We start from the raw sequence: 12299 nt of genomic DNA, 5'->3' as shown, positions 1-12299 counted from the left end.
AGGTATGTGTGACCCTTTCCGGTGATCCCCAAATCTTCAAGAAAGCTGTGTTGTGTGAGTGGGCCCGTGTCTCTGGGAGAGGTGGGGAAGGGGCTGAGTGTCAGGGCTGCAGTGAAAGGGGGGACTGTGGACAGAATCTGCACGTGCACTCAAGGAGCCCCGGGGCAGCCGTGCAACTCCCACTGGCTGTGACCAGGGCCTGCTGACCTCGGGTTCTGTGTAGAGAGCAGAAAGTAAAAGTTCTGAATCCCATCCCCTCGAAATCAGTGTCGTTAAGGGTTTGGAACATGTTCTTTCAGGTTTTGCTAGGTAAACAAACATATATATTATTATCAAAGAAATGAGATCCTACTTTACATACTGTTTTTGAAAATTCTTTCTCTCTTTAACAACAAATCCTACACATTCTGGGTCAGGAGACATACGTCAATCTCACTTATTTTTCAGGGTGGGTGGACAGAGTCTTGGTCTATTGCCCAGGTTGGAATACCGTGGTGTCATCATAGCTCACTGCAGCCTCCAACTGCTGGGCTCAAGTGATCCTCCTGCCCTCAGCCTCCCAAATAGCTGGGACCACAGGTGCGCACCACCACACCTGGCTAATTTTAAATTTTTTTTAGAGATTGGGTGTTGCTATATTGCCCTGCTGGTCTCGAACTCCTAGCCTCAAGCAATCCTCCTGCCTTGACCTCCCATGGTGCTGGGATTGCAGGTGTGAGCCACCTTGTCTGGCCCAATCTCACTTTTTAATGGCTTCTAAGTGTCACCGTGCCTTATTTTATGAATCCCATCTCCTATCATTGGATATTAGGGTTGCTTTAATTTTTTGCTGCAATAATCATCCCTCCAGGCCAGGTGCAGTGGCAAGTGCCTGTAGTCCCAGCTACTCGGGAGGCTGAGGCAGGAGGATAGCTTGAGCCCAGGAGTTTACACTTGATCTTAGCCAATAGGCCGAGAAGCAATAGAGCCCAGGAGTTTGATAACAGCCTGGGCAACACAGCAAAACCCCCACTCAAAAAAAAAAATCATCCTTTCCACATGTACATCATTGTATGTGTTGTGAGTTTTTCTGTAGGACACATTCTTTTTTTTTTTTTTTTTTGAGACACAGTCTCGCTCTGTTACCCGGGCTAGGGTGAGTGCCGTGGTGTCAGCCTAGCTCACAGCAACCTCAAACTCCTGGGCTTAAGCAATCCTACTGCCTCAGCCTCCTGAGTAGCTGGGACTACAGACATGCACCACCATGCCCGGCTAATTTTTTTCTATATGTATATTTTAGTATGCCAGATAATTTCTTTCTATTTTTTTTTAGTAGAGACGGGGGTCTCGCTCTTGCTCAGGCTGGTCTTGAACTCCTGACCTTGAGCGATCCACCCGCCTCGGCCTCCCAGAGTGCTAGGATTACAGGCGTGAGCCACCGCGCCCGGCCTGTAGGATACATTCTTAAAAGTAGATTTGTTGGATCAAAAGACATACACATTTAAAAACTTAAGTAAAAATAAGTAAATAAGTTAAGTGATTATTTGTTTCCTCTCTAGATATTCCTAAACTATGCCAAAGCTCCTGAATATATCAAACACATTAGGGTTACTGATAATTACTCTCAGGTCAAATAATAGCATCAGGGATTCTATTTTCGTCATTGTCTTTGCTGTCAAATAAGACCAATAAGTATCAATCATTCATTCATTTGATCAACATTTGCTGAGTGTCCACCATATGGGCACTTCCTGGGCACATACATCTCTGCCAGGATTAGCCTTAAATTTATAGAACTAGGCCAGGCATGTTGTTGCATGCCTGTAGTCCCAGCCACTTGGGAGGCTGAGGTGGGGGGATCACTTGAGCCCAGAAATTTGAGGCTGCAGTGACTATGATTGCACCACTGCACTCCCAGCCTGGGTGACAGAGTGAGGCACTGTCTCTAAAAAAAAAAAAGAAAAGAAAAAGATATGCAGTCAGAAGTGACCAGGGAATGAATGAATGATATACCAGACTCTGTCCCAACATAATATTCCAATGTCCTAGAGGAAAATATACATTTATAAAGATAGCGGATGAAACTTTCTTGTATGTGAAATCATCTATAGAAACTGTGATGCCTAAGTTATGGTTCCTTCATCATCACATCATGCACTTTGCAGATCTTTCATTTAAAAAAATGAAGATTTATAAGAGTAGACTACCCAGACCACTTTCTGCTTCTGAGTGCTGTTTTCTGCAAAAGAAGGAATGGCTACAAATTCTTTGAGGAGGGTTATATTCTGTATAATTTGGCTTCAATTTACCACACTGACTAGCTTCAAATCCCCACGGCAGTCATAATGATGTAAGAAAAACATAAGTAATGTATAGTCTTTGGGGCACTGGTCTGAATCTCTGTGTCTGAGTCTTTTATGTAATCAAGTGTTCAAATACCCCATTAGCTAAGCATACTTCATGCAACTTCTTGAGGGAGGGGGAACAGCTACATCTTAATAGGAAAGGTGTCAGTAACCATGGCAAAGCCTAGGTTTAGAAGTTTCAAAGCCCCGAAAAGATTTTTTTAAGTCACTATAAATCTGACATGAAAACTTCTCCCTGTGTAGCTTCAGATATAAACTAATTCATCACCAAAGTTTGCACACTGGTGTGGGGCACATCTGGATCACAGGGCCTTCCGAAAATGTCTTCAGAGAGTAAATGTATTTTTTAAAGTGAATTAAAAACCTTGGAATCCAGGGGACTCATGAAGATACCGACTGGGGCAATGGTGGTGGTGGTGGAGAAACATATACAACAGCCAGTGAAAACCTTGCAACCACCATTTTTCTTTCTTTTTGTTTTTATGTTTTTAAGTAATTGTCAATGTCACTTTATAATATTTGTTGCAGACTAACTTTTTCTGGATACCTTTCATTCATCAGCAAGACTCTGATAGGTTGCTAAGCTTTTTTATTTTTTGCCAATGACAGGCTAAGTGGGCCAGTCTCCAGCGATCAGGCTGCCTTACTTCCCTAGGGAGCAGAGAAAGGCCAGTTCCTAGGTCTGCGGGGTGGTGCTCTGTGCCCACCTCCTTTCTTTAGCACTTTGTGTGACAGGTGGGTGCTGGTTTCAAGGGCTAAATGCCCCAAATTCCCTCATCCACAAAGCAGGGCAGCACAGGAGGACACATTTATATTAATAAGAGCCCAGGGTTTCAAATCAAGAACCTTGAATGAGAAGACCCCATCAATTTGATGACTTTTGGACATTAATGCAAAGTATAAATACTTTACATAAAGTATGATTCAGGTAAATCAAGAAAAATCAGATAAATCAAGAAAATATAAAATTTCAGATTTTTAGAAAGGGTATTGTGAACAAAGAGGCATGAGGTCAGGGGAACATTCATGTGAGGGGCTTCTAGAATCAGGCATCCAGAGACAAGGATATGACAATGAAGATAGTAATACTGAGTGATATTTTTCAGATATTTAACTTGTGCCGTGGACTGTACTAAGTAGATACCCAGACTGAGATCAAAGGTGACACAGAGGAAAGCGAGGCCCAGACAGAAGGACGCTTCCTGGAGACACGGTTTGAGGCCTGGGTTAGGTTATACTGCACATTACCACTACCTCTGGACCTGGAATTCTGTGAACCAAAAAATGGGTTGACTTAGGTTTCTATTAACTTGTAACCAAAGAAGAGTCCTGACTAATAATCCCATTTAGCGCATTGAGTCCTCATCTTCCAGTGTGAGTGACCCCAGTCAACGTCCCTCAGAGCCAGGGGTTTGCAACCTGGTTGCACATCTGAACGGGCTGGAGAGGTGAAAATGCAGACTCCTAGGCCCTTCACATGGAGATTCTGACTAGCTAGATCTGGGACGGGGCCCAGGAATTAGATATTTTAGTAAATGCTGCAGGTAATTCTGAGGCAGTGTGCCAGCCTGGGAACCACTGTTCTATGGAACATGCTTTGGGAAATGAAGCTCTAAGGAACACTTTTATGTGGGCTACACAAACTTTCTTAGAAATTGCTATGTCTTACAAAGTGCACATCAGTTGAAAGACCTTTTCTTTTGAGGAGCTAGCAAGAATACCTGATGTTTTTAAGGTCCTCATTGAAGACTCAACAGGGGCTTATGGGCTCTGATAACTCACTTCCCCAGATGCTATTTGGAGAATAAAAGTCACCTTCCAGTCATATCTGGACTACACAAAACAGGTGATCCTGGGGACCAAAGCCAAGAGAAGTGACTGGGACCATAGCTTACGTCCCTAACATGTTCTCAGTCACCTAACAGGAATATCAAGTCTTAGCTGGGTTTCAGGAGTTGGGTATGCCTGAAGGTGGGTATGTAAAATGTTACATTTGTGGAAAGCAGTTTGGCAATAGGGCCTTAAAGTTCATATTCTCTTAACCAGTCTAATTCTTGGACTCTGACCCAGAAAAATAATTACAGACATTTGCAAAAACCATGCACAGAGATGCTCATCATAGCCGTGTCTCCGACAGCTAACTATTTCAGACAACTTATGTGTCCAACCACGGGGGAATGGTTCAATTAAGTATTCAGCCTTTAAAAACCATGTTGCCAAGGAATTTTTGCCGCCATGTTCTCACAATACTGAGAATGTTGATATATGTACACACACACTCTGTGTAACATGAATATATGGATACCCCAATTCTTTGTTTAAAAATATAGATATATCTATATCTATACATAAAATAGAAGGAAATCCATCAAAATAACAACAGTGATTATCTCTGAGTAATTTCTATTTTCTTCCTTATAGTTCTCTTTTCTAAATCAGAAAAAGTTAAAAAATTAAAATATAAAAAGCATATTTTCAGAGACTAATAAAATGGAAAGTGCTTATGATATAATATTAAGTGAAAATATAGAATACAAATATATATTCAATATGGTACCAATTAGTTTTCTAAAACTATATATATGTATATACACACACAGCCATACTCCATGTAACATTTCAGTCAACAATGGACTGTATATATGACACTGTATTTTTACTGCACCTTTTCTACTTTGAGATACGTTTAGATACACAAATACTCACCATTGTGTTACACCTGCCTACAGTATTCAGCGCAGTAACCTGCTGTACGGGTGTGGCCTAGGAGCAACAGGGACACCATCTAGCCTAGGTGTGTACCAGGCTATACCGTCCAGGTTTATGTAAGTACACAATGACAAAATCCCCTAATGACACATTTCTCAGAATGTATCCTTGTCATTAAGCAATACATGACTATATATATGATGATATAGATATACAGATATATAAACTGTTAAGTCTGGGTAGTGGAATTACAGGTAATTATTTTCTTCATTCCACTTGTATATCTTTCTGAAACTTACTCAGTGGGAATGGATTACATCTCAAGTCAGAAAGAAAACACAATAAATTGCATCTTTAACAACAGTTTACATGAGGAACATTTCCCTGGGGTCTTCTTGTCCCTGTTGGGAGCTCCTTGCAGCTGGGGTGTGGTGTGGCCAAGAGGAACGACTGTGTCTTCTGAGCTCCGCAGCCCAGACAAATAACCACTTCCCAGGGCTGCCCCATTAACACTTGCCAGGTTGGTAGGGACCACGCAGTGAGGATAAGGACGAGGACAATAACCACCACCGTCTGCTGAGCTCTCCCCATGCGCCAGGTGCCATGCCCGATGCTTGCCAGGCATTGCCGCCTTGAATCCTAGGGCGCTGGTCTGTGCCCAGAGAGGGCAGGTCCGGACCGGAGCCGCATCTGCCCAACTCCAACACCCGTGCTCCCGAGCCCTGCACTCCAACCACTTCCGTAAGGAATACGTCTCTTAGGAATAGCACACATCTTCACCGTGAGTCAGTTATCCAGGAGTGCATCGCAAATGCCCAGAACCTTCTCTCTGATCCATTTATGCAAGGAAAACATTAAATTTTTACTTTGACCTATAATTATTGTTCCCAGAGGTCGTTTTTTATAAATAGCATATCCTGCCGCTGTTCTTGTTTTCGTTCTACCTACCTTCTCTTCAGACGGGTAAAAGCCAATTGCTCTCATGACAAAAGGAAGTTCCGAAAGGCAAATGTGTTCCGACACCTTTCTCGTCGCCATTGTGTCGATGCCTTGACTGCGGAGCTGAGAATAGTAGAAATAGTCTTCCAGCTCCTGCGTGGAGATAAAATGGAAACACAACACACATTTTGGCTTAAGTCTGAAACATCCATTAAGACTTCAAAGACATTTTCTAGAAAACACATTTTGAGCTCAGTGGGGAAAAGAGCTTTGGAATAAAGCAAGAGGGTTAACTCTGGGCATGTTTGCTTTATAAACTTAACTAGATGTTACCGGGAAGTGTTTACTCTGAAGACAATTACCCTGTAGAATTTTCCTTCCCTGCCACCAGGCACCAGACCATAGAACGGGGTCAAGTCTTCGCCCCCGAGAGAAACCGCTGCCTCCAGGGCACTGGAACAATGACAGAAGCATCACGATTAGAAAGCACTCATGCGCAAACACGTTCCAGACGCTCGTCTGCACGGCACCGCGGCCCTCTGAAGAGTATTACCACACAGACACAATTAGGGTCTCTGTAATTTTGTTAACAAAAGTCCCTCCAAAACGAAGCTGAAAATGGAAAATTCAATTTCAAGCATAGAACTCGGTGGTACAGGGCACCCGCCTCAATTACGGTGATATTCTCTCACTGATGACAGGGCAGGCGCTTGGCAATTTGTCCACAATCTTTGGGGAATGTCTCTCTCCTGAGGTGGGAGGGAAGAGGGGGGCTCCTGTGTCCCGAAACCACAATCCTCCCAAGCAGAGGTTTACCCATAACTTTAGAGCCACGATGACCAGAGCCAAAGAACGGGATGTTGTACGGGGGGACGGCCAACGCTAATTGCTTCCACAAAACTCAGGAGACCACAGGGACCCATGCCAGTCAGATAAAAATAACGCTCTGCTCTCTAACACGGGGTCAGATTTTCCAAAAACAGGCTCTTTAAATGGTAAGAAAACCTACTTTTTTGTATGAGACTGACTTTGCCTTGTACAAAAGGCTAATAATCTGAAATCATTATAATAATCCACTAACTGGATTTCTGCTAATCAGGTGATTAGCCTCTTTGCTCAGATATTAAAACACACTTGGATGTAGACCACAGTGGGGAAGTGGTTAAGTGTCCAGAATGTGGAGCCACAGGGACACGTGAGTGAGTCCTGGCTCTGCCATTTGCAAGCTGTGTGACTATGGGCAGGTAACTTAACCTTCTGTTTCCTCAGCTGTAAAATGGGAAGATTTATAGCGCTTAAAGAACTCACAGGGTTGCCGTAAGAGCTCAGTAAGTGAATGCCTATGAAGGACTGGAGACAGAGCCCTTCATTTCCCGCCTGTGATAAATGTTTTTGAGGCGTGGGGTCAACTCCCAGTCCCACCAGTTACTCCACTGTCTGCGCAGTCATTTAACCCCATGGAGCTAGTTTCTCGATCTGTCTAGTGGGGATAACAGCAGGACCAGCCTCACAGGACGGTAGTGAGGAAGAAATCAGATAATGTACGCAAAGCATTTGGCACAGGGCCTGGCCCCCAGAAAAGGCTCAGGATGAGGTGGTTGGGATTATACTCCCATGGAAATGGGTGTTGACAGGCACCCATAGTTCTCACACAGAGAGTTAGCCACAGACCTGGCCTCGGTCCTCTGGCTGGGGCCCTGCACAAGCCCGTGGGCTGGGTTAGAGTCTGAGGGACCGGGTATATTCTCCAGGTGGGCCCGAGGGCCCCCATAGCAGGGCCCGGTGTTCACCCCACTCCCTGGCTCTGATATTAGGCCATGAAGGCAGGCGTCCAGCTGACAGGGCTCCCTCCAGGCCCAGGCCCAATCCCGACAGGCTCCATGAGCAGTAAGGCCACTTTTAGCCGTGTGGTTCTGGAGTAGGGCCAGATAAAGGCTGGAAGTGACACAGAGGAGCCTGTCACCACCAGGAACCCCTTAGGGGAAAGGCTTGAAAGAGGTCCTGGTCCTCTGGGCTCCAGTGGTCAGGGCTGTCCTACATCCCCTGCTTCCTGGCCACTGTCAACTGACCCGACACGGGCCAGGGGGATGGTACTGGGATATCTCCAACCAGAGGTGGGAAAGAGACTCACTCTCTCTGCAGTGAGAATTACAATTTGTGAAATTCACCAACTTAGCGGCCATGCTCCTGCTTAGTAAGGAAACCCAGTTCTGCGGAGAATGAAGCCAGCAGTGGAGCCAAGCAGAGAGACAATACAGAAGGCACCCATGGGCTACGGAAGATCCCAGAGACCTTCGCACGAAGCCCTCTTTTGCCTAAGTTGGGTTCCTAACACGCTCAACAACAACAAAACAGAGGTCATTGAGGCACAAAAGGGAAGTGACATTTATTGAAAACCTGCTATGTACCTGGCAATACATACAGTACTTCTGGGAAATGAGCTAAAGCTCAAACAGCCATGAGCACTGTGACTAGCACATGGTAAGCGCTCAGGAAATGCTCTCTAGAGGAGGAAGAGTAACAGTAATGACAGTAATCATCACCCCCAAAACAACTCTGAACTTGGGGATAACATTCTTATTTAACAATTGGAGAAAACGAGACTCAGAGAAGTTATCCGGCAAGTAGGTAGCAAAGCTGGGATTTGAATCCGGGTCTCTCTGCTACTGTCTGAGCAGGGCAGCAGGATGACAGGAGGCAGTGAGGTTGAGCCTAAAAAGGGAATGGGGGATTTTGAAACACATGCCAGACGAGCAGAGGAAAAGGATGGCACACTGGCAAAGACGGAGAAGGGAGAGGAGGTGTGGGGTGGGCGGGGCTCTCCCAGGGAAGAAGTTCCAAATGCCAAGACAGTAGTGCTTTGGGGCTAGGGGTGCGCTGATTAAAATAATCAGAACGTGAGGGGACTTATCATCCTCATTTCACCCTACAGCTCATCATCAGTTAATCTAGTAGGCAATTTTGTTTGTTTACTTATTTAGGATTTTTACATTTCTTTCCATTAGTGAAGCACTGAACATATTAAGTCACCAGAAGCAGTAATGAAGTGCTAATTAGTTTATAATGATCTTTTGTCCCCACAACAGATTAAATTGATATTCTCAGACTCCTGGACTCTGGCCAGGCACAGGAAAGCTATTGGAAAGTGGGTGCCTTTTTTTCTCTTTAGATCTCTACATTCCAGATCCCATGAGGACCGAGAGAGGACAAACATGAAATGGGAAGATTCTGCTCTCACCCAGGGTGCTGCTTGCCCAGTGGTTGCAGGTAACAGGCCAGGCAGCAAGGACTCAAGCAGCTCATTAGGGGGACACGACTGGGAAGTGCTTTCAATGGGCGCGCTCACCCCCAGCTTCCAAATCCCCAGCTTCCCAAGATCCGCTGTCTCAGGTGAAGGCGGAGGTGAAAGTCAGAGTTGCAACTGCAATCTGAAACCACCAGGCTCCAGAGCAGATTTAACTGGTGATTTTTGCTCATATTTGGGTTAAGAGGAGAAGCTTCAATGTCTGCCATAAAAAGCAAGATGTGCACTTGGCAGATGGCAGGGGGTGCACTTTACTAGGAGCCATGAATCAAGTTTGTTCTTTGAGGAAGGAAGGCGTCACCGAGCTGTTTTTGCCTGGCTCCTTAATGTCACACCGTCAGGAGAGAGGCCCATCTGAGACAGGCAGACTGGGGCTCGGAGAAGGTGGCAGAACAGGAACTGGCTGCTGAGTGGTTCACTCTGTCCTGGGGCAGCTCACTGAATTTGGGTGGTGAGTGTGTGCCCACTCTTTTAGTGAGAAAGACCCCAAGTGCATAAGCAAACGTCCTTCTTAGGAAGAAGGAAGGAAAAGAAACCATTAATTTACTGAGTACCTAGCTCTGCACTAGGTGCTTTACACCTATGCACCTACCTGATCCTTACAAGGATCCTATAAAAGTCACTGTGATTACCCCCATTTCACAGACAAGGAATCTAAAGATCAGAGATGTTAAGGAACCTGCCCTAGGTCCCAAAGCCAGTGGAGAGCAGGCCCCGTACTGGAACTCATGTCTCTCTGACCTCCAAGTCCACATACTCTCCCATGTCCAACTCCAGAATTCTGCAGCCTCACCTTAGGCAGAGATTCTCAGTTCAGAGCAGGGGATGGTGAGAAGAGTAGACTGAAAATACATATTTCAAATAATACTCTTACTATTTCTGTAATGCAAGCTTTGGAGATTTGGCCTAGATCTTCCTAGCTGGTGTGGATATGCAGAACAGAGTGAGACGTATTTTAGGGAGCAAGGGTGAACCCATGGTAGAGTCACACTGCCTAAGCTGCAAATGCCATGGGTCTAAGAGACTTGTATCTGCACGTTAATGTGAACAGATGTCACAAGGGAGCAACCTGAAGGCCAGGCCTTGTGACATCCCAGCACAGTGCCTGGCACATGGTAGGGGTTCAGTACTTGTCTGCTGTTGCTGAGTGAAAGGAAGAGGTTTACACTCGACACCCTCCTTATGGGCCTAAGCGTTTCACCCCCATCACAGACCTTAAGTTGATTTTCCACTGTACGACCGAGCGATCGTGTCCTCCTGCTGTGAAGGCATAGCAGCCATCGTAGGAAAGGGCCAACCCAGCCACCCCGTTTGGGTGACAAACAATAGCGGCTGTCTTATGAGGATTGCCATCGACTGGTAAGATCTGAAGTCCAACCTAAAAAGGAATTGGTAACTGCATATTCAGACTCAGGTAAGCAGGGCCCAAGCAAGGCCTGGCATGTTCACCTGTCACCTTCCAGTGTGCTGAAGGACCTCTGTGTCTGGAACCATCTCAGGCACGAAAGCCGTGTTTACCGCAGCTAGGCACCGGCCCTGCAGGGAGGTCCCCGAGAGGAGAGGGGCCCCCTGCACAGCTCCAGCAGGTACACAGAGGGGAAGTCCTCCTCCCTGTCTTCATGGTCAGCTGTCCAGGGTTTTCCAGAATAATTCTCATATACTATGACTTTAACCTTTTCCATATAGATTATTCATTAAATGTAGAACTAAGTGTAGCTAATTTGACTGTCTTTATAAGATCTTTCCATGTAAAGAAGAAAGAAAAATCCTTTGGTGGTCCCTGTGTCTTCAGTGGGAGCATGGAAAATACAGTAATTCTGCTTAGAAATGCCTCCCAAGAGTCGTTCTCACTAATCTATGGCATTTTTCAGTCTCACTCCTGACCCGGATGGAAGTAGTAGGCTTGGCTATGAAGCCAGGCCTCGCTCAGTCTTACAATCTTTGGGACCGACTGCTGTTCATCACACAGTTACCTTACAGAGCTCAAGAACCAAGGGCTGCTACCTTGTCTCTATTAATGAACACCAAGTAGCGCTTCTGTAGTTCCCTGGTGGTCTTCACTGGAAGGACTTGTGCCTGCTCAATAGGAGAACCATAAGCTGGCCCAAGGAGCGTCTTTCTGAATGAGAAAAAAAGAAAAAACTTTTTAAATTCCGCAAATCTGAATGTAAGTTTTAAGACTTTTTGGTCATGATGCCCTTATACATTTTTAATTCTGAATTTTCTGTCTTGTCACTCAGCTAGCCCTGTCCATGAGAACTTCTCTCTCCACTGCTGCTGCGCCTGCTGGGAAGTAGGGGCTGCAGCTCCAAACAGCAATGCTCCAGGGAAGGTGATTATGAAGAATGCTTTTAGCGGTAGTGGCTCTGACTCTCCTTGACAGCTGAGTGAAGGGAACATTATGCCTCAAGAATGTGTATGTGAACAAGGGACGAGAAAAAAGCTGTGATGAAGTGACGTGCATTGGCAGCATGCACATCAACACCCCATTCCCCAACGGGAGGCCAAGAGATTAGAATGAGATGCCATACATTGTCCCAGACGTCTGATGTACAGGTATATGTGCAACATACAGATTACCAGAAAGCTATCTCTGCATCAAATTGTAACTGAATTGTGTCCCCACACCCATCATAAGTATCTCACTCAGACTCTGTTATACTAAATAGGAATCTGCTCAGAGGTGAGGGCACTGGATGGTACCCTAGGCCCAGAGCTGGATTCTTCCTGAAGCTACCAAAACGTAAGCTTCAGGACCCCTCACTTGTGCAGGCACCTTCTGAGCCCTGGGAGGGGCCCTAGCTATTTTTTATCCTTAATTATGCATCCTTTTTTCTTTCTTTTCTTTTTCTTTTTTTTTTTTTTGAGACAGAGTCTCGCTCTGTTGCCCTGGCTAGAGTGAGTGCCGTGGGGTCAGCCTAGCTCACAGCAACCTCAAACTCCTGGGCTTAAGCAATCCTACTGCCTCAGCCTTCCGAGTAGCTGGGACTACAGACATGCAC

At 45.5% G+C, this 12299-nt stretch overlaps 1 protein-coding gene across 1 annotated transcript in view; it reads right to left on the bottom strand.

Annotated features, from left to right (window-relative positions):
• The window catches only part of CFAP251 (cilia and flagella associated protein 251), a 58455-nt gene that overhangs the window by 11776 nt on the left and 34380 nt on the right, over window positions 1-12299 (bottom strand). The window contains exons 16-19 of the mRNA XM_045534910.1: window positions 11302-11416; window positions 10512-10675; window positions 6356-6446; window positions 6003-6146 (exon numbers count right to left, since the gene is read on the bottom strand). Of these exons, the coding sequence (XP_045390866.1) occupies window positions 6003-6146; window positions 6356-6446; window positions 10512-10675; window positions 11302-11416 (514 nt within the window). The remainder of the gene's footprint in view (window positions 1-6002; window positions 6147-6355; window positions 6447-10511; window positions 10676-11301; window positions 11417-12299) is intronic.

The sequence above is a fragment of the Lemur catta genome, chromosome 21 (genome assembly GCF_020740605.2).
Source record: "Lemur catta isolate mLemCat1 chromosome 21, mLemCat1.pri, whole genome shotgun sequence".
In the NCBI taxonomy this organism is placed as follows: Eukaryota; Metazoa; Chordata; class Mammalia; order Primates; family Lemuridae; genus Lemur; species Lemur catta.
Note: the sequence above shows the minus strand (reverse complement) of the source record. Positions and strands in the feature narration are given on the sequence as shown.